At 41.5% G+C, this 22,204-nt stretch overlaps 1 protein-coding gene across 1 annotated transcript; it reads right to left on the bottom strand.

Annotated features, from left to right (window-relative positions):
• Positions 1-598: 598 nt before the first annotated feature.
• Positions 599-20,849, bottom strand: LOC6560168 (flocculation protein FLO11). Its single transcript, XM_032735313.2, has 9 exons — positions 20,687-20,849; positions 16,771-17,128; positions 3,186-5,690; positions 2,905-3,068; positions 2,729-2,851; positions 2,000-2,668; positions 1,788-1,942; positions 1,278-1,416; positions 599-1,217 (listed from the first exon to the last, which is right to left on the bottom strand). Exons 2-9 carry the CDS (start codon positions 16,970-16,972, stop codon positions 1,017-1,019), a joined length of 4,158 nt encoding a protein of 1,385 aa, XP_032591204.2. The 5' UTR covers positions 16,973-17,128; positions 20,687-20,849; the 3' UTR covers positions 599-1,016.
• Positions 20,850-22,204: the final 1,355 nt, after the last annotated feature.

Raw genomic sequence — 22,204 nt, 5'->3', positions numbered from 1 at the left:
GTCTCGGTGTTTGGCTTGTTGTTAAAAGACAAAAGTGAAAATGTCATAAATTTATGACAGATGGATGTGCATGCGTATTATTAATTTTTATTTGATGAGTCAGCATCTTCATCATGGTTTTTGTTTTTGTTAAATCATTCAAATGTTATCAGGTCATGATTTCAACTTATTTTGCAATTTAACTAAAAGCCCAGTTCAAAAGCGCGCTTCAATTAGCGAAAGTCGCTTTTCAGCACTGGCTTCAAGCGAATCTTATAGCTATCTCCTTTACACATTTGAGGTTAATGCGGCTATTTGATGCCGCTTACGGCTATAAGTTAAAACGAGATGGCACTATATATGGGCACAGTTTGAGATGTATTGAACTTTCGGCAGTTAATTTTAAAATCAGCTCAGACTTGATTACGGGAAAAATGAGGTAATTCATTTCTGAGTTTGTTTAAAAATTGAATCATTTTTGTATTACCTGAGCTTCGGCTCCCGCCTGTTTAGCTGCACAGCTTAAATATATTTGCTGGCTTTTTTTGTTGTAAATAATCCTCCAATAGTGAGTAAATATTTCATTTGATTTACATTAATGTCTTTATTGGTTCATATTTACATTGACACACATTTAAGCTTAAGTAAATAAATCGATTGATTGATAAATACTAATGATCGTTATTGATTGACTTTAATTGAACCGCAGTTACGTCTAGGGACAAAATAATTTAAACATTTAATGTTACAATTAATGATTAGTGCTCGTTAGCATTGCATTTAACTACAAAGGTTTGTGAACGCATCATACTTGTATTTACTACTTGTGATGCTTATAAGCCTAAGTCTTCCTCTTCTACTTCATCTTCTTCTTTGTCGTGTTGCACGAAAACGCGTCTCAGCTGCAGTCCGTGTGGACTGCAGTGGAAAAGTGTTTTAGCTGGCTACTTAACTAATAAAATTACTACACCTAAATTGCATATTTACAGGCTCTGTGTAAAACTAGGACGGGGGCGGTAGGCGGTACGGGGGACGTCTCACTTCATGTAGTAACTGCTGGGCGCCCGACCCGATGTGTAGGTGCTGAGTGGTATGCCCTGTGGACCAGGTATATGGTTGTTGCCCGACGAGTGCGTCACTGACTGATTCTGTGAGCCATACAGGTGATCGACGCTGGTGTTGCCGATCCCATTGCCAGATGGCTCGTAATCCACATCATAGTAGATGCCCGACTGGTTCTGCAGAGTGCACAAAATATTGAATAGGGTTTTTGGATAAATGGAAGCGTGCACACTTACCGCTATGCTGCCGTTGCTGCGACTCTTTGGGCGTGGCACTTGAAAGTTGCGACCCAACAGATCTGCACGATCCTCCTCCTCACTGGAGCTGGAGTTTTCCAGCGCGCGCATACCACTTGCACGCGAACCCAGGCCGAGTCTTCTAATTGCAATTCAAATTCAGTTAAATACAAGTTTAAAGTGTTGTAGTCGAGAGTGCCCGACTAACAAATACCCTGTACACAATTAAATATAATTGTCTATATAATTACTATAGACAAATATATCCAGATAAAAACACCTGACTAGCAGATACCCTCTAATAACTATATAGATTTTCTTTCACAAATCTTGTAGTCTCTCGGATTAAGTATCTTTGACAAACAGACAAATATCTGGACGGACTTCTATATACACATATAAATAATCCACTTTATGGGATTGGAGATGGCTTCTTCTACATTTTCACAGCCTAACTATATCCATTGATGATGTGTACAGGGCATACAAGAATTGTGATTAAGTTTTTACCTGGGCAATGGCACTGGAGGCGCCATGCTGGCGCTCGGATGCATTTGCATGGTGCTCTGCATCGACATGCCACCAATGGTGCCCATGCCAATGGCTCCGATATTCGGATAAGCAAACATGGCCGACGAAGGTCGCGTTGGTCCAATGGGCTCCGCCTGCCAAGCAATAAACTTTTAAGATAAATGCGAGATTGAGCTACAAATTGAGCTTACCCCGTAATGATTCGTTTGTGCCATAACATCGGCGATCTGCGCCCAGCGCATGCGATCTTCCAGAGTTACCTGGTAGCCTGCCTGCGGTAAACCAGCTGATTTCAATGGTGCCGTATTCATGTAACCAAACACCGGGGAACCCATTGCATTCTTTTGCTCCCGCTGCCAGCGGCGTGACCACATTATGAGACAGACCAGAGTTAGCACTATGATGATGACAGCTGCCACAGATGCGCCAATGGCGACGCCCAACACCTCGCCATCGATCTCGCACTGTGCACCATAATGACTGGAGTCACAGGCACAGGACTGGGCACCCTCATCGTTGTAGCTGCAGATGCCACGATTATTGCAGTATGCATCCGGACACGACTGGCACTCGCGACCCGCCCGTTGCGGCTGATCGGCCCAGGGATCGCGCAGACCTGCTTCGCAGACGCACTGGAAGCTGCCCCAGCTATTGGTGCACGTCGCACTCGCATGACAATCGTTCAATTCAGGGGAATGGCATTCGTCCAGATCATGTAGCGCCGAAACGGCACCTTCGGGTGAACTCACATACAGCACCGAGTTGCCGATGTTATTGTTGCGACGATGCAGCACTCCGAGCAGATGCTTCTGCACATCGCTCCGTAGATTGGGACGCAGTGTCTCCACGCTCTCATCCAGCTGAAAATTGGGATGAGTTGGTAATTAGTGAAAGTTCAGTTTGATTTTATTGCTACTCACTTTAAGTGTCATATTCACATAGACCCCATTGCCGCCCAGATTGGGATCACCTCGATAGATATTGTTTACCTTGGCCTCCATAAACTCATCCGAATAGGGTGTCATCGACATGGCCGAGTCCAGCTGCGGAAATTTAGAATTAATATCAGCTGTAATAATGAAAATTTGTGGCTTACCGCGCGAACCGATTCGTAGCTCAGTTGTCCATAGGGTTCGCTATTGCGATCCATCAGCTTGTTGTCCCACACAATGCGATGCTCATAGATGCGATCAACGCGCATGCCCAAATGGAAGGATATAACACGACGACAAGGCTCGCGATGCTTGCGACGGGAGTAGCCTGTGAAAATGTCGTGGTATTAGTTAATCTTAATTAAAAATTTCCATAAATATATTATACTTGAACGAAACTCGCATTATTTTTCTTTTTAATATTATTCCTTACTACGTCTCTCACCTGGTCGACAATGACAGCTGGAGACACCGTTGTCCGTTTTGCAGCGTTCGTGTTGCGCCTGATCGCAGGTGGAATCATCGCCGACGATGCAAGTGTCAATTCTCACTGGTGGCTGTGTGGGTCGTTGGCGGTAGTGTGGTCGTGTGGGGCCCGCATTGGTTGTGGATGCAGCTACCGGCTTAGACTGACTTTGCGTTTGTCCCTGTCCCTGTCCGTGTCCATGTCCATGTCCTGGACTGGTGCCTGTATGTTGTTGCAGCTCGACAACCTCCGTTTCGGGCACCACATAACCGCCGCTGCTTTGCGTGACCGCATGTTGTGGTACATTACCAGCAGCAGCAGCAGCTCCACTACTTCCACCATTTGTACCACCGCTACCAACACCACTTCCGGTCGTTGTCGTGCCTGGCAATTGGGGCAGACGCGTTGCTGGCGATGTAGCGCCCGCGGGCGGATCTGTGGGATCACCAAATAAATTGATGTAAGTGCGTTTGCCATCGATCGAGACGAAGCCTTCGTCACCTGATGCCGACACTATGATGTCCGCCTGGTGTGCACCACTCCCTCCCCCAGCTGCTCCATAGGTTCCATATGGCTTGATGTTGATCGTTTGCTGGGAGCCGCTGCCCTTGGTTCCAGGTCCCTGAATTGCCGAGAGCGTCACATCAAAGATCTCACCATAACCGGGTGGCAGATGCTGCCGCGTGGGCTGTATCGGTTGCTGTGGTGCAGCGGGCCGTTGAGCGGGTCGTGGCCGACCGCCTGGCTTGAACTCGGGATCGTCCAGCACAATGCCGGGTCGGGGATGGTAAGGGGCGGCGGGAGCGGACGTCGGGGCATTAGCAGTGAGCGCTTTTTCAGTTGTGGTGGTAGTGGTGGTGGTAGTGGTAGATGAGGTAGATGAGGTGGTGCTAGTAGTAGTAGAAGTGGTTGTGGTAGAAGTGGTAGTCTTGGGTGATTTGGACGTAGGCACTATGACATCCGTAGCAAGCAGATCACTCAGCGGCATGGTCTGAATGCTGCTAGAGGATGATGATGACGATGAAGTGCTGCCATCCAGTCCGGGCGTGCGATTTGCCGTCATGAATATGACCTCCTCGGTAGAGGGATCCAGATCGTGGCCGCTGTCCATGGACATGGGCACATAACTGGAGGATATACCCATGACGGTGTTCACTACCGAGCTAGTCTCAATAATGGTCGTGTAGCCGGCGTGTTCAGCTTGCGGCTGCTTCTTCTTCTCCCCGCTGGGTTTTGGCTTGTGCTTCTTCTTGGGCGCATGCTCCTTAGACGGAGCAGTGGGCAAGGTTGCGGGAGCGGGAGACGACGACGGCTCTGGCGGCGGCTGCAATTCATCGCCAATCTCGCCGCCGGCCCCTGAGTCCTGGTCAGAGACTTCAATATACTGTGCGTTGGTATCCTCATTGGAGAACTCGGAGTCGTAGGTGGTGTCTGTCGGAGGCACGATGTCCATAGTATCACCAGCAGACTCCGTTTCATGATGATGCACCGGCGGCTGTTGCTGTTTTGAGTCCTCCGGCTGCACTGGCTCCGGTTCGGTTGGCCGCACGGGCAGCTGTTGTGGCATAGGCTGGTAATGGGGCAAAGGACGTCGACTGCCGTTGACGCTCGTTGTGATGGGTGGTCGTGGCTTGTTACGATACCAGGGCGGTCGATTGCTCACAAAGCCCGGACGCATGGGCACAATCTGCTCTGGTATGGGCACGCCCGTAATGAATGGTCGATCCGGTCGATCGAAAGGATAGGGCGGTGGGCGCATGGATGTGCCCGGCTTCTGTGCCTCATAGTCGATGGGCATCGGTTGCACGTCGGAAATGCGGGGAGGTCCACGATTATTAATGCGACTGGCGGATGGAGGACGACGCACACCCTGCGTATTGGCATGCACGTTGACATTGCCATTGAGCAGCTTCACTATGCCAGTGATGATGTCCTGGATGTCGGGATTGCCATTTTGGCGCGGACTATGGGGCGACAGTGTCGCACTGGCTGTCGAGATGGCAGTACTGCTCGGACTCGGGCTGATAGGGGACCCCGACGTAGGCGGTCGCAGGCCCCCTTGCACTAAAAAAGGCTGCTCAGTGCTGGCGGATGAGCCAGTGTCGGTAGAGCTGCTACTGCTGCTGCCACTTAAAGTTTTGCCAGCGCGAATGCGCTGCGTCCGCTCCGGCTGCTGCTGCTGCTCCTGGGAGTCATATGTGCCCGTAGGCTTGATATTGTAGTGAAAATAACGTCCGGCAGAGACATCCTTCTCGCTATCCTTGCCATAGCTAACATCATTGGGATGAGGCTGCTGCTGCTGTTCGTGTAAAATGGGCGAGGCTGAGCGCTCTACGCGTGCCTTCGTCTCGTTCTCCACCTGAGCAGAGCGCAGAGTATCCGAGATGGTGTTCGTATCGGTCATGGTGCTCTCAATGCTCAGTGATGCCGACTTCTCGCTGCTGGATTTCGGCGAGATCTGCGAGATGCCATCATGCTGGGCAACTGAAATCAGAAACAGAGAGAGAGAGAGAGAGAGGGAAAGAGAGAAGAGAGAGAGAGAAGTTAAAACTGGTGAAATTCTTCACATGCCAACCAAGCTTCAATTTCATTAATTATTGTTGCAGCGTTGCTTGCGTTTATCACAGTGAAAAGAATCTGATGCAGCTTTGCTGCCGCCTCCTGAAACAAAAGTAAAACGTGTTTCACTTTTCAGGTACGCCCCACCTGCCACAACAACTGCCACATGCCACATGCCACATGCCACATTTTGTTCAGGGCAGATCTTTGTCTTTGTCATGTGTACGAGTATTCTCCTATATTATGCACATTTGCATTTCTTAGAAATCCAAACCAACTGAGTGAGAGAGATTTCAGTTTCAGCCTTAGCTGGCAGGCATCATTTATTTTCGATGTCAAGTTTGTGTTTTCAGTCTTTTGTATTCTTTTCACTCTCATGTGTCTGCAATTGTATTTGTTTTAGCCCGCCTAGATAAACAAAACAACAAAAAAAACACATACACATGGCGACATCTGAAATTACTGGTTGACTTTTCATGCCAAGGCTGGCCAAACAAATATCTTTCGAGTCATACGATCATCTGTCACAGTCGTAAACGCATATTACTTGTTACCTTGCACCACCTTAAGCCACCAGCCCACAGATCTGCCCACCACAATTGCACTACCAACTCCAACTTTAGCGAGGCATTATAATCTCAATATACGAAACGAGAATTTCACAAATTGCTACGTGAAGCGTTGAAAATAAGCCAACTTATGCGCAATTGTTCATTGCTGGTATCTTATATATACATATATATATGTATATATATACATGTGGGTGTAAGAGAGCTAAGCATACTTATAAGATATATCTATTAGTGGGATGTGCATCTGTGCGGTCAATGAAAAATTGAAAAAACACTGCCAAATGGTCCACATTAAATTATTAAATTGTCAAAAAAAAGAGGAATGCAATTATTAAGTGTTTTTTTTTTCACTTTAATTATAACAATTAGCGATTAAATTTTATGTTTCTAATTGTCTAAATAACGCAATGTTAAATGAAAATTTATAGCGCATATAAAAAACTTAAGTTTCACACATTTATTCACGGATTTGCAGTGCTTTCTTTTTCGGGACTATCTAACAAGATAATGTCTACTGCAATTAACACCTGCTGATCTTCTTTGCTTTGACTCAGTCGAACTCAAACTCATGCCGCGGCGTGGCATTTAGCGCCCCCCGCCACGGATTCAATATAATGTTGCAGCAATTTCTAAATGCCAAGAGTTACGGGCTCTGACAGGCCAGAAGAGCGCTATAAATGTATATGCCTTCAAGTGTTTTTGTTACTTTAATACTTTCTTTTACTCTGCGTCTCTGCATGACTTATGTGCTGCGTTCATTGACTTGTCCCAGGAAAGAAGAATGCAGCCATAGACACAGACACAGTTACAGCCACAGCTTTAACTCCAACTTCAACTCCAACTGCAATTCTTCAGGTGTCAGGTGCAGAAGTTTGTCTGACATATTAGCGCGATGCCTTTCGACTTTGTGGCATAAGGTATTAAGAAGTGGGCGCAGTGGAACAAACAACCAGTTTAATAATGCTTTGAGTTTATGACGTTGCACATAATTCACACGCCAAAGCCAAATAAAACAAAAAGAAAATAAAAACACGTTTAGTTATTGAGCTTAACCCAAAATGCTAAGCGGTTTTCGTAGTGTTTCTTTTCTGATTAAGTTTTTTGGCACAGTTTTTACTTTCACCTCCAGGCGCTAAACTGGCGCAAAGGCAAAAAGCAAAAAGCGAAGAATAAACAAAATGCGAAACACACTGATTGATAACTGAAATAATATTTGTTTCACTTTCTATCAGCGCGATGGTTTCGATATAATTAGCGCTTCCTTTTGGAGCAAAACAAACAAACTGCCCATAAATATATATTTATATATATATATATTGTGTTCGAATTTTCACTTTCATTGGCAATTTTTCTCTTGTTTCTCTTGTTTTGCAACATATTTTCGTGCTATTATTGATATGATTTTGAATTTTATAGCAGGCTATAGTTGGCTAGGTAAAAGTGTCTGGCCAAAATGAAAATGTTGCCGCCAGCTAGTAAATTATACCACAAAGACAACAAGACAAGGTAAGGCAAAAGTAAGTAAATGTAACACAATTTTTATAAAATTGAAACTGTGGCATGCAACACTTTCACGGACAACGAAAGTAAAACTGTTAAATGAGCGGTCTTTTTAGTCAGCCAACTCCCTAACTGCGACGGATGCACAAGACCTGAAGACTTGGAGTTCAATGCACCAAATCAGAGACTTCATGACTTCAACTGTAGACGACAGACATCAGACAACAACGTTGACAACATCGACGACAAGAGAGTCATTAGTTCCAGCGCTTGCCTACACTAATTTAAACGCTACTTGAGCCCACGACAAGCACATCACAGGACAGAAAGACAGACAGAAGGCAACTCGACGACTCGCCGAGAAATGATTGCGAATTGGGTTTCGGGCTGCAGTCGAAGTCAATCGTAGCCCACATGCGGCAGCAAAATTGCCAATTTCAGCGCCTCCAAATTGCTGGCACTCGCCCGACAAGAAATCACTTTCTATTTCAACTGCTCAGACAGTAAAAACTGTTTCACAACTTGGTCAAAATAGCAACAACAAAAAAAAAAAATAGAAACAGAAGTAGATGGCACATAGTCTTTATATATGGTAGTTAGTTTGCCAAAAGCTAGCGATAATAATTACATTATGAGCGCTTATGAAATGCAGCAATTTGATATTTCGATATTTAACGCACGTACGCAAGCATTACACATACGCCATGTGTTTGTGCGAGCCAAATTAAGTAGTTTGGCAGCTGAACGTGGGGCCAACACTTGCCTTAGCTTTATGTCTATTACGCAACTCACAAATTGATCGCGTAGTGTGATAATGCGACAATTTTAATGTATGTAATTATTGTATAATTTCTTTTTATAATTTGATTGTCATTTGAATTTAATAATGGATAAATTGTTAAATTTGGCCAACTACCAAGCCCAACTGCTCACCATAAATTATTATTTATACATGGCACGTTTTAGTAGCAGTGAGATATTAAAAGTATCAATTGTATTTTATAAATCTTTTCTTTTCTTTTTGCATTCAAATGCCACACGAAATTCCTCCAATCAAACATATATCCAACATAATTTATTTTTGTATGTATAATTTCTTTTATTAGACATAGCTTTTGTGTTTCTCTCAAGTTTAAGCAACGACTTTAACATTCTGTAAGGCAACGGTATTTGTATATAAATTATGTTCATAGAAAAGTATTTTGTTACATTGTTGTTGCTTATTGTTGGCACAGGGAGTAAAATAATTTAATAATCTAAAATATTTTTTAGCTTATAACTCGAGAGTTCTGTGATAAGACATATTTTGTGTATTGGGTAAAATTCCATACTAAAACAAGAACACATATTAAGCATCCATTATTTATTCAACTTGTTATTCACTCGCTCACCGTCGTAAAAAATCGTTCGAAGGCACACACAAAACTGCGTCTCAGCAAATAAATAATTGCTTCTGCTTATCTGCAGTTTAAGCAAGCTGTGTTAGATTTCTATTAAAGATGCTGTTCGTGATGCAATAAAACCACCTAAGTCGCCGCATCGCACCGTAGCATCTACGTGGGCTTAGGTCTCGTTCCAAGACGTTCGTTCAACTTGACTCGTCGCACTCGCCCATTCAGAGTCAAAGAACTGTGGGCAACGCCTCAGAGACCGATGCTGAGCTGTTGAACACATTACAAGCTATCTTGGCACGTAACTTAGATTTGAAATATCGCCATCATTTTATAGTCGATGGGTGTGTTCCTAAGCAGCCCTCAAACTGTGGCATTAAAATTTAGATTTAGTGCTAATTGTCCGGCAACGTTTGCTTTGGTCGCGGTGGGCGTCATAAATACACAAAAAGTCAAACAAATGCTGCCTTATGGTTACCACAAAGAAAGTTTGAGTAATAAATATTTGTGCTTTTTTCCAAATTGTTTCGTCAAGATTGTTGACTTTAACCTGCAACGTGCAGCAAAGTCATGCTTTGGTTGATGTCTGAGCTGATGTTTGAGGCGTGCCGAAGACATAAGCCAACCAGCAACATATTCATTAGCAGCCCAAAACGATTCTTCTCTTCGTAAAGTGAAATGTTTATAGCAATACAAAATGAGCAAATATCTTTCCTAAACTAAAGACCATATGGGAGGTAGAGATTAAAATATTGTCTCATCATCCATGTTGAGAAAAATATTGATATAAACTAAACCTAAGCTCAATTTTCTAGATTTAACATGTAGCTATGATATTTTTTATGAAGAACGCAAAATGTTAAACATTTCTTATTTATTCTTTAGAATTCTACAAAATCGTAAGGAGAAAATTGCACAATACATTCCATGAGAATGTAAAAGCCCTTTTCGGATTTTAGATAGAGAGTGTAGAGGAATCCTAAGCCCTATTTGAAAATCAATATAAAATGGTTGTAGTAAATCACAAATCACCATATCATCCACAATCATAATAATTTATAAATGTGTGTTACATTACAAGAGATAGCCCAATTGAATACTCTTTAAAGTGGCGCTTGCTTTCGCGTTTTTTTTTTAACAAATGAGCCAGAATAAGTGGCAAAGTGGCGACAATGACATGGCTCAGCAAGCAGACTTTTTAGTATTTCTTTTATTTTTATTTTTAATTTTGTTTGTTTTAGGTCACAAGTGAAATTGAGGAATTTGCTGCGGTCATTTGACGTTGGATATTTAAAGACCAAAAGCGAGACCATGACGTATGCCACGTGAAATTTGTATTTGTTTTTTTTTTTTGTAGAATTTGGCGCGAGTCTCGTGCAATTAGATATGTTAATTTTCCAAGCAATGAATGCAATTTGAGGGCAATGTTACAGCCAAAGCCAAAGCCAGAGCCTACTACAGCGATTGTGTCGGCACACAAGCGAATGACCTTAATCAAGGTCTAAGACTCCAACCCAACCAATCCAACTCTGACTCTGATCTAAGCGCGCCAAAAGTCAGAGCCGGTTGCAGTGTGGACTGTCTGCCTGTTTGCCAGCCAGTTGCAACAAGGTCTGGCTACGCTTTGTGGCCTGTCTAAGCCGAGCAAATTTATTGGCCGCGCTGCGCGCTCTGTTGGCTGTGGAAAGTTGCGGATATCCAATGGAAAACGTTGCATTGACCGCTGCGTCTGCCTAAATAATAGGCACACTTAACAGCCTAATTGTCTGATATTTATAATTAAAGCCCAGCAAAACCAACTTGGCGGCAACTGCAACTATAACAGATGCCAGATGCCAGATGAAAACAAAGCAGTCACTAATAAGCAGCAAATGCCAGGCAAGATGGCAACTAAGTGGCTAAGACTTGGCCCAAGAACAGGGCTAACAACGACTCGAGTCGAGGCTTGTAAATTGAACTAGCTGCAATTTAGCTGTAGATCGCTTATCTTAGAACATGCAAGAGTTGCTGTTCGGCTGTTCGGCTCAGCGAATAGTTGAAATATTTGCTTTTCATATGAACACGCGAATCGCATATTTCCGCAGCAACGTCTCGAGGGTGGAGTATGCTCAGGGTCAGTAACCCCCAACAGTTAGCTGAGAATAAAAAACAACAATGTAGAGCTGCAGAGATGCAGGTAATGGTAAGTGACTACTCAGTTAAGTGCGCTCCATATATGCCACACTAATTGAACAATTAAAGCTGATTAAATGTTGGCAAAATGGAGCAAATACATTGCACACTGAATGGGAACACAGCGCACGGTGCCCCTTTGGCTCAAGCAAATCCGCAACTGTCCGCAAGTTGTGGCCAACCTAAGAGACAAGACGCATTGAGTTGCGTTGAGTCGCATCTTGTCTCATAACCAAGTTCAATGCGACAACAAAAAAAAAACAAACTGAACGCAAAATTTATTGATTGAAAAGCGGCTTTTGCTAGCTCAGTCTCTCTCCCGCTCTCTCTCTCTCTCTCTCTCTCTCTCTCTCTCTCTCTGTCTCTCTATCTCTGTCAGTCACAAAGCGAAACTGTGTCAACGTGCCCCCAAGAAAACGGAACAAGTTGAGACCAATATGGACAAACGGCCGATGGTGTGTGACAAGTTCAAAAGCATTGTGTGTGCGAGTGAGTGTGTATAAGTTGACTGTGCATCATACCAAAAGTTGAAAAACGTTCACGTTTTACAAATGGCCTACAGAACCGGCCAGTCGAAGCAGTCAGTCCGTCAGTCTGTCAAACAGCTTTTTATTAGCCTATTTCTAACTGCGCGCCAAATGCTGTGCGTGTGTTTCTGTGTGTGTGTGTGCTATAATGTGTATAAATGTATTTATCTGTGTGTGTGTGTGACTGTCTGTAGATAACTGCACGTATTTAACGGTATACCATTTCAAGTTTTACGCGGTTTTTTATGTCAACGTCAAGTCAACCAATTGGGCTAATTGTGGTTATGGCCTCAAGCAACTCATGCCTCAACAGGTGACGCACCTACGCATCTAGAAGCAAAATGTTATAAATTAATGAAACTTAATTATAAGGCAAAATCTTTTCACAACTTCTTATGATTTTTCTTTAGCAAAAGTATTTTATCGAAAGCCAGTTCGTTGTCTCAGTCTTTCATTTAGCAGCAAGTTCGTTGCCTAAGTCTTTTACTTCAATGGCTTTGTAAGCTTCAGTTTGTTGCCTAAGTCTTTAGCTTTTAAGCTCCAGAATCATTTGTATTCATTCTGGCGCTGCAAAAGAAAGCATTTGCCGCAAAACAACTAACTATAAATGTAAATGAAGACCAAACGAATTTGGCATCTTTCAAAATAAAAATCCGGAACCGGTTATCCAACTGAAAAAAAAGTTTCAGACAGCGAAATGTTTTCATTGATTACCATTCAATCATTCACACACACACATACATAGAAACGAGTATATTCATGTAAATATATGTACGTTCTGTCTACCTGAGTTGCAGCTTCATCAAGCGTTAAGGTGAACGTTACTCTCCCGCCATGTCTACCTGCCTGTCCGTACGACAGTCCGTCTGTCAATTTTGTTGACTGCGGTTTTCGCTGCCTTTGTGCAATTTTGCGTGCGCCTCAAAATTGTCTGCGCCGCGGGACAAAAATATTTGGCATGGCCAGGGCCAAGAAGGAACTTGACCAAACCGAAATCAAGATAAATTGTGGGTTCAAGCTGCTGTTATGGGTGTGTGTTTATGGTTATGCGAGTGGCTGTCGCTACGGCTGTAGCTGTTGTTGGTGTTGGTGTTGTTATTATTGTTGCTGGCAACTTTCGTTGTGCCGAATTTCATTGTACAAATTTTTGGACTGGCTGTCGCTGCTGTCTCAGGCGCATGGGAAAGGGAAAGTATGCATGCAGTTATTGATACGATTCCGACTCAGATTCCGATTTAGACTTCGACGTTGACTCTGGTCACAACTTCAACTCTAATTGAATGAAAAGGGTGGAGAAACATTTAAGTTAATTGGATCTGTGTGCAGCGCACATATACACATACATACATGTATACAAATGCATTCAAGCTCGCTTGTGGGCCGATAAAATCATTGGCATGTAATTGCGATTTCCATTAAGTTGAATGAAATGATGTGCGGCCAGTTAGTAGTGCAGCTGCATGAATGCCAATTGCAAGTTTGCTTCAAATAATAAAATTCATTTTTCACGCACCTATGATAAATCGTTTGGCTTTGAAATTAGGTCTTGCATTTACGAAGAAACAAAATGTTGACAGGAAGAAAAATTTCTAGAGAAGAAACTTTTAATTAACAAGTGACATTTTTAAAATTCAATTGCAATTTATATCTTGTCAGTTTTCTGGTTTTATTTAAATTCTGCAATAAATTCGAATATTGGCCTGCTACGAATTAAAGTCTCAGAAATCTCAGACAGACATGCCATTAATCTTTATTTCATAGCGCACCTGTTCGGTTGGATGCGTAAAACTTTAATTAATTGCGTCAACATGCCGTGTGGATCGTGTGGCCCACCAAGAATGCAGCACCACCGGCACCACCAGCAACAAATGAAACCTGCCGCCTGACCCAATAAAAAGCAGCGCCATAAATTTGTGAAGCGTTGCTGCAGTTGAAGATCGTGGCATCTTTATACAGTATTCTGGCCCTGGCCAAGTAACAACTTTTCGGTTATATTTATATATACATATATTTGCCTCCTCTCGTTCTCTCTATATTTCTCTCACTCTCTCTGTCTCTCTCTTTCGTAGTCTTTCACTGGCAAGTGGGCCATGTTACCGAAATGTGCCAAAAAGCAAAGCGGAGAGAAAAATGTGTGGAGTAAGCACAGCTAATCTGAAAATGTAAGCAGCTTAAAAAACGAGGGAAAAACCACAAATACAATAAAATCAAAAATATGTATATATATATGATAAATGCAACAGGTTATTGTTGTCAATGCCACCTCGAACTAGTTACTTTATTCCGGCCCATCAAACGAATCGAATCAAAATAAATTAATGATGAATTGCACTCATCCCGTCGGCTGACTGTTTGATTTTCTTTGTAGATTTTTGGTACACACATAAACACAAAAACACACATTTGCACACACACTCAGAAATTCGAACTCATCACGCTTTCTAATGTCGTTACCTTGATGATGCTGCTGCTCTTGCTTGTGTTGTTGTTTTTCTTATTATTATTGCTGCTGTCGATGCCTCGCTTCGCGGAGCGACACTTTTCCAATGCACACAAAACGAATTTCAATTCTTTGGCTCAAACATTTCGAAAGCCCCAAGTGCCGTTATTAGCATTGTTACCAACTAACTGCCTATGCTGCTTAAGATTCTCAATTGGCCGCGTGGATTTTTTAATTAAGCTGCTGTAAAAATCATTTTCACTTCACCCAATTTTTTGCGAACCATGAAGAATGCAGCTTCGCATTGAGTTTGAGTTTATTTCACTAGAATACCCTTTATATTTATGTGGGGTGTTATAAGACTATCGCAAAATATGTAAGCCTAGCCTGTTGTACAAAATATAGATAGCTAAAACGAGTACATAAAAGATATTTTTTCAAAGATTTTGATTAAGTTTAGCTAACCACAACATACAATTAGCTACACTATAGCAGTAATTTAATTAACTATTCGGCCGAATATAACGGTTCTTTTCATGTTTATGTAAATCTTGCGTTGTGCACTGTGCACTCAATGGACACCGTTCGTATGTTAATAAGGCTTATTAGCTGCATGAAAGATTTGCTTTGAAAATGCCAACATATTTGATTTAAATGGCCCAGTAAACAGTAAAGCAGTTTGCCTTAATTGATTCAGTTGGAGCAAGCGGTGGTTGCTCATTGTGCTTGGGCATATGCATGTGCATGTGATGCATGCTTAACGACTCAAGTGTGTTGGTTTATAATTGAAATTCCTGAGCGCTTTCTGGCTTTCAATGCCCTTTCTACAAATATTGTTGGAGCTAACTGCATGGGAACTTCAGAATGTTTATTACGGCTAAGTTGAGCATGTTTGCTTCGTTCGTTTCATTTGTTTATAAACCAAATCAAGTGTTTTGCATACACAGCTGGCTCATTGCACAACTTTAATTTAAGCTATGTGATATTGATGCACTTTGAATACTTAATTACTCAAGTATTAATTTACGTTTGTCACACCCACCAGGTCAATCTATTATCACATTGATTGAATAGATAGACATGAATATATACAATAACGTCAGGTCTTTAATTAACAGCAATTCACGCACGTCACGCACTTATTGCATGTTGGCATCGATGAAAGGGGCAAAGCCCGGTTCAATAAATCCGGCATGAATAATCAAACGTTACACAACTGTGCCAGCCACAGAAATGTGCAAAATTGAAGTCAAAGAAATGACGCATCTCACAAACACACCAAGCCAAACTCAATGCATGCTTATGAAGTGTAAATTTATTGTATTCGTATGTGCTCTGTCATCTTTATGTGTCACGCCTAGGCAGATGTTAAATCAGCAGCTCCAAAAATGTCAGATCAAAGTCGTCTTTATTGGGGTCAAGCCCGTATTTTTTTGAAAAAAATAAAATTAGCATAACTTTGTTAGGCCAGAAAGACAACGGACTGGGACTCTACGGGCGCTGGGAGCTGCCGCCCATCTGTCAGCTAGTCAAGCGTGTGCACCTGCGTGCTTGAAGATAATGTTGGCATACTTTTAAACAAACAAAACATATACATTCGCCGGGTACTCACTTGCACATGAAAGGAATTGGGTATGAGTATATTTATTAGTATGAGTTTGAGCATCTTGCTATCTACTTTACGTATCTATTCATTCTTAGTGACGCCCAATAAATTATGTACCAAGCATGAGCTTTCTAAAAAGAAATTACACATATACATATATGTATATACGTATGTGTGTGTGTAAAAGTATGTGTGTTGGGCTCGCAGCACGAGGCATTTTCTTGCCTCATCTCAACTACTAGTGCATTAATAACAATAACCGCTGGCACTTGCCTAATGGATTCGAGTTCAACGCAGTAGTTTGTGAAGCATTGAAGAAAGTTACAAAAAAATATTTTAATTATGTTTAAATATCAAAGAAATTGAGATTCTTTGTGTACGTTGAATACGGTGTTCAGCTAACCTAAACAACTTATAATGAAGAAAAAATATATTGAACGTGCAATGAAAATAATGAGACATCGTTAATCTTATTATTTACTGCTTAATTAATTTTTTATTTACTCAATCAGAACCTATAAATTAAAATATCCATCAGTATGCTTCTTTTCTGTTCCCCTATTAAGCATAAAGGCTACAGATACTAAGTAAATATACAAGATAAGCTAGGGTAACTTCAAAACTCTCTACTGTCTATCTCCCAGTCGCGCACTCTCGCCTACAACATGCTTTCATTCTTCTGTTAACATATTGACTTTAAAAGTCACAGTGGTCGAATTCAAACATTAAAATTATTTTTTTCAATTTATGTTTGCTTGTGAAATTCCAATAGAGATTCCCTTTAAGACTTGACTTACCCGTTGTTTGAACGTGGAGCAGCAGCAGCAGGGGCAGAGAAATTGACAGCAGAGTCGCTGACAAGTGCCAAATGTGCCACTGGCAGTTTGTCATTCTATTCTTCTTCTTGTTGGTGTCGGTGTTGCTATTGTTGTCGTTGGTTTTTTTGCCACCTCTACTGGATTGTTGATTTTGTGTTAGATTCTGTGGCTTTCGTCGCATTTTTGCATAAATTGTTTTGCTGGCGACAGATAAGAAAGCCTCACTGTAAGCTGCTGTCAAGTATTGTTAGTTTTGGTATTTTTCAGTGTGTGTTTTGAGGCTGCTTTGAACTTTGGTGTGGCATTTTCTTCTCCTTTCAATTTGCAGAATTATTGCCTAAAGATTTACATATTAAAAGCATCTGCAAAGAAAAAGAAAAAAGTAATACTTATTAACTTAGTTTTTGTATTTTTTGAAAAGATTTAATGCTCGAGTTTGTTGCCTAAGTCTTTTGTATGACACTCTATCAGTTTCTTTCCCGTCGTTTTCGACATCTCAAATTCACGTGAGAACGTGCCACTAATCAGAGTGTTTGTCGTTATTTTAATGGGGAGCCCTGCCCATTTAAGTGCCCAACATTGCGTAAGCCAAAAAAAGGCCAGAGTGTCCAAACAAATTCATTTATAAATCAGTGTTTGGCCACAAAAAGAAAAAAAAACAAAGACAAGAAATAGTCACCCAGTGGCTTTCTAAGTCACATTTACATAACCTCATGTCAGCGATGCCGGTTGATACTGCTGGCTGTGCATCACCTGAGTGTAGAGCAACAACAGCAACAGTTACTGCAAAGTGATTGAAATGCTAATTTTGATTGATGTAAAAGGAAAAATTGTAAGAGCGAAAGCTACAGCACAATTTGAGAGGTGTCAAAAGGAAAAGTGAAACTCGCACACCAAAAACCCAAAGCCGATAAATGAAACGAATAACGCTCAATACTTGTATTTGCCAATCAGAATGGTAACTCTGGCTAACTTAAATCTCCAGTTACTATTACGCAATACGTGTAACCACAACAACAACAACAACAATAGAAATACGCCCTACAATTGTCGATTAGCGGCTAATCAGAAAGCAAGCAAAGGCACCAAACGATAAAGCGACCAACAAAAAAAAACCAAAACAATTGCGGGGCACACAGCATTAACTGAAAGTGAAAGCACTCAGAGAGAGAGGAAGAAAGATAGATCAATAGAGAGAGAGAGAGAGAGAGAGAGAGAGATGGCAAAGAGATACAGAGTAAATGAGTTAGAGAGTAAAGGTTGCTACGTGAGCCGAAGCGAAAACTTGAAAAGCGATTACGATTACACCCAGCAAAAGCGAAAGATACAAAACAAACTCCGACTTCGACTTCAGCTCAAAGTTGTAGTTGAACTCAGATACAAACCTTAATATAAAGAATAAGTTGGAACTCTCTGACTCTGGGATACTCTGTAAAAATGTTAAATTCTTTACGTCGAAGTGGTGATCTATTTGTTGAACTTTCATTGGATTAACGGGATGGATGATGCCACAAATCTGACGTAAGTGCAGGAATAGGAAAACTGAAGGAAACCACATTTAAAAACTGTCAAGGAGTAATGAAGTAGAGTAGAGCAAAACCCAAAATTAATCACACTTTTTTTACAGCCTAATGTACACCTTTTTAATTTTTGGAAGACGACGACATGTGCAGCCAAGTTGAGTCATGGAACAACATTTTGGCAACGCTGTTGCTGTTGTCGGTTTGAGGCTTTGTTATTGTTTACACATTGAGTGCAGGAAGTTGGTAAGTTTTTCCAGATGCCGAACCTTGAAAATTTTCGGCTGTTCCAAGTGAAATAGAAAGTTTCTTTTAATAACATCAACAACGCGAGCAGCAACAACAATAAAAACCAACAAGCAATGACGACAACATGCCATATTTAACGTGGGCGTGCGTTGTTGTTGCTGCTGCTGCTGCTGCTCAGACTGTCATTAAACGACTCCATTTTGTTTCCAGTGAGTGACTGCCAGGCAAGATTTGTTTGTGGCTGCCCACGCAGTCGCTTGTCAACATGCAACGCATGTTGTTTAAATTCTGTGAGCCGTTTATGAAGTTGGTTTTCTGTGTGTTTCGATATGCGACTCAACTCGACTCGCCACACTCGACGGTTGCCTGTTCAACGGAAGTGTTGCATTGGCTCATAATTAGTTGGCTGCCTGCCTGCCAAGTTAAATGACTCATGCGATTTTATTATTTGTTGTTTTTTTTTTAAACTTTTTTGGACACCTTTGCGTTGCGTAACTTAAGCTGAACTTCAGGCATTACATGTGCAGACCAAGCAGTAGAGATATGTGAAGAATCAGCGGGCAGCTAATAAGTCAGAAGACAAAAACGATAAAAGTCAGCGGTTGTAATTGCATCAGACTGCCGGCGACTGTCTTTTGGCAATCAATGATAATCACGTACATTTTAAGACAAAATACTTAAGCAATAAACTGGCAGTTTTGCAAAGAAAAAGCTTGGTGGCAATAAACTTCTGCTAACTTTTCTCGTATTTAAGTTTTTACAAAGCTACACATGAAAATAATATAGAAGAATATTTGTTATTTTCATTTCCAATCAAATTGAAAATTGCAATTGTCTTCCAATTAGGTTGATCATAAACTTTCTACATTATCTATAGCTTACCTCAAATATCAATCATTAATCCAAATGCATTAAGAGTTTTTTCTTATGATTCCTTTTGTCTTTCACACGTTATTTTCAATTACATTTTGCACACAACGCGCACAGCAAAAATTTCACCAAAATAACAAAAAACTGCAAAGCACAAAACAGGCGAAGGCAAACAAATTGAAATTTCTATAAACATAATGGCCAAGTTAAGAGGGAGAGAGAGAGCGAGAGGGGGGGAGACGCGACTTGAAGCCCGTTTGACAGCAGACGAACAGCAAAAAATGTGGTTTTGTGGCTTCAAGGAATGCATTATCCAAATTCAAATCAAAGATAGCAATATTTAAGTTAAACAAGTGCGAAAGAGATGCAAATGGTAATGGGGAGCTGGTGGAGCAGCTGCTGCTTGTAGAAGCGTCACAAAAAAATTGGCACAAATGCGCAACGATGGCCGAAAATGGAACAGTTAACTGTAAATAGCTGGGTAGCTGCAAACTGGAGCTAAAGCTGTGGCAATTTAGTGAACGATCCCGATTGCAAATAGCCAACATGTGTAGGCTGTGTGACCGGCATTAGCTGGTCAACTGCCAAGAGACAGGTTGTAAGCCGACAGAGAGAGAGAGAGAAAGAGAGAGAGAGAGATATGGAGAGTATGAGAGAGAGAGAGAGAGCTAGATAATTTTGTTGTTGAATGAATCGCTTGAGATGTGCTGCGGGCAGATTAATGGTCATGTTTATACTACGCATTATGGCTACTTGGCACGCATCCGGCACGTCTACAAGACTTGCAACATCGAGTCGGATATTGGAGTGGTTAATTAGCTGTAGTTTTTGTTTTTGGCGTCTGCCCTAATGCAGTTATGTTATTAAATTTAATCAACGTTTTGTTTGCGCTATGCTTTCGACTGCAGCGGCATTTATTTTAATTAACAGTGAAAATATCTGTGTGTGCACGAGAAACAAATTAAAATTGCTTGCAACAAATTTCACAGCGCGAAAACCACGTAATTTGCAACAAAAGCAACAACAATAATAATAACAATAACAACAACAACAATGCTAGAAACAAAGGCAAAACGAAGACAGTGTTTAAAAGTCGGCGGCAAAAGGTAGCGCAAAAAAGAAAGTTTTGTTTTTCGTTTTGTTATTGTTGTTATTGCTGCTTGCCGTATTTTTGCTTTTAAGCACACACACACATAGACACACACACACACACAAATTTCGTTAACATTTTGCCTTTGGCGGCTGCTTCTTCTTACAATTTTTCAATTTATATCGCAACGACAACGAGTACGGCAACGTCAGCGCCAGCTTTCCGCTCGTTTTAGTTATTCACTTTTCATAGATTAACGCACACACACTCACACGAACACTAGCTAACTAACACACACGCAGTGTGTGTCGCGGCTTCTTCTCTTGCTTATTTCTTCGACTCTTTTACCGTCAACAGGTGCGCAACACACAAAGGCCCAACGAGAACTAAAAACCGAACGTGCAGACGAAAGCCGATCCGCGCTAGGCTGAATGGTGACTTTCTCAGCCGCCGTCTTAAGCAGCTGTGGTGAGTTGTACAACTGCCATTGACTTTGGCCGAGCAAAGCAACAACCAGCAACAATTGAAAGTGCCAATTTATCGAATATGTCCATTTAACCGCGGCACTTGCAACGCTTATTAGCAAAATAACACAAAAAAAGAGCGTATTTAAATTGAAGCGAAATGCTAATGGCTGGCCTTAAACAGCACATTAGCCACTAATCGCTGCAGTTGGACTCGCTAACAAGCTGCTTCAGACAACAGCCTACAATTGCTCCGCTCCACGCCCATCTGCCCTATGGATGCGAACGGCGAAAAGGCGCAAATCCAATCAGCAGCGGCGTCTTCAACAATTACCTCGCAAATTGCAAACGCACGAGAGATCAAGATTAGACATAGACAGAGACAAAGGCCGCCCAGCCAAGCAATTGCAGAAACTGAAAACTAAGCAAGAAACACCTTTGATTGTTAATGCCTAACCGAAGCTTGGATACTTTAAAATGTGGAAAGGATATAAGTTCATATATCATATAAATATTTCTTATCTTTTCATTTAAATTTAATTTGAAAATTTGTTTTTTTAATTTAATGTAACATGTTCTTATATTCCTTTGTGTTGATGACTTTAGCTGACGTTAATTTAAAAAAAAAAATTAAATATTGATATGCTTGATACTTTACAATTGTAACGAAATCATAAAAATGACCAGCAATCATCGTGACAAAGTCGTTGGATCCACAAGCATTGTTTGGTCGCAGCCTGAAGGTTTTCTTGTTTTCTATTTCTATGCTGCTGTCTCGGGAAATCGCCGTCTATTACACGAGCTGCAATTGCCAACTGCCAATCGCAATTTTTGCGTCTGCGGCTTACCACGAGTATTCAATTGCATGGGACGAACACACAACACACCCACAGCAGGAACTGCAACAGCAACATCAACAGCAGCAGCTGCAACAGCAGCAGCAGCAGCAGCATGAAAAACAAGAGGAGCCGATCACGAAGCGTCGGCGGTATTCGTTTTTCATGTCACCTCATTTGGCAGCCAAGCGCTGCGCAGCAAAGCAAAAACTCCGATTGATAATATGAAGAAGAAGCCACAATCGAAATCGAAGAGCAGGCAAAGTGGCGAAAAAAATCATGGGCCATGACCAGTGAAATTTTTGTATTTTTTTGTTTACTTATCTCCTCTACACGTAGCATTTATGTATTTACTCAGTTTAGTTTTTCTTTTTTTTATGTCTC

Source organism: Drosophila grimshawi, unplaced genomic scaffold (assembly GCF_018153295.1).
Source record: "Drosophila grimshawi isolate 15287-2541.00 unplaced genomic scaffold, ASM1815329v1 contig_1367, whole genome shotgun sequence".
NCBI lineage: Eukaryota > Metazoa > Arthropoda > Insecta > Diptera > Drosophilidae > Drosophila > Drosophila grimshawi.
The sequence above is the reverse complement of the archived record's forward strand: the minus strand, read 5'-3'. Positions and strand labels throughout refer to the sequence as shown.

Excerpts from the sequence above, each read along its gene's own strand:
- LOC6560168 (XM_032735313.2), bottom strand. The coding sequence starts at position 16,972 with ATGCGACGAAAGCCACAGAATCTAACACAAAATCAACAATCCAGTAGA. Across the intron at positions 3,069-3,185 it reads CAGCTGTCATTGTCGACCAG|GCTACTCCCGTCGCAAGCAT; the intron begins GTGAGAGACGTA and ends ACATTTTCACAG. Across the intron at positions 1,943-1,999 it reads CACAAACGAATCATTACGGG|GCGGAGCCCATTGGACCAAC; the intron begins GTAAGCTCAATT and ends ATTGCTTGGCAG.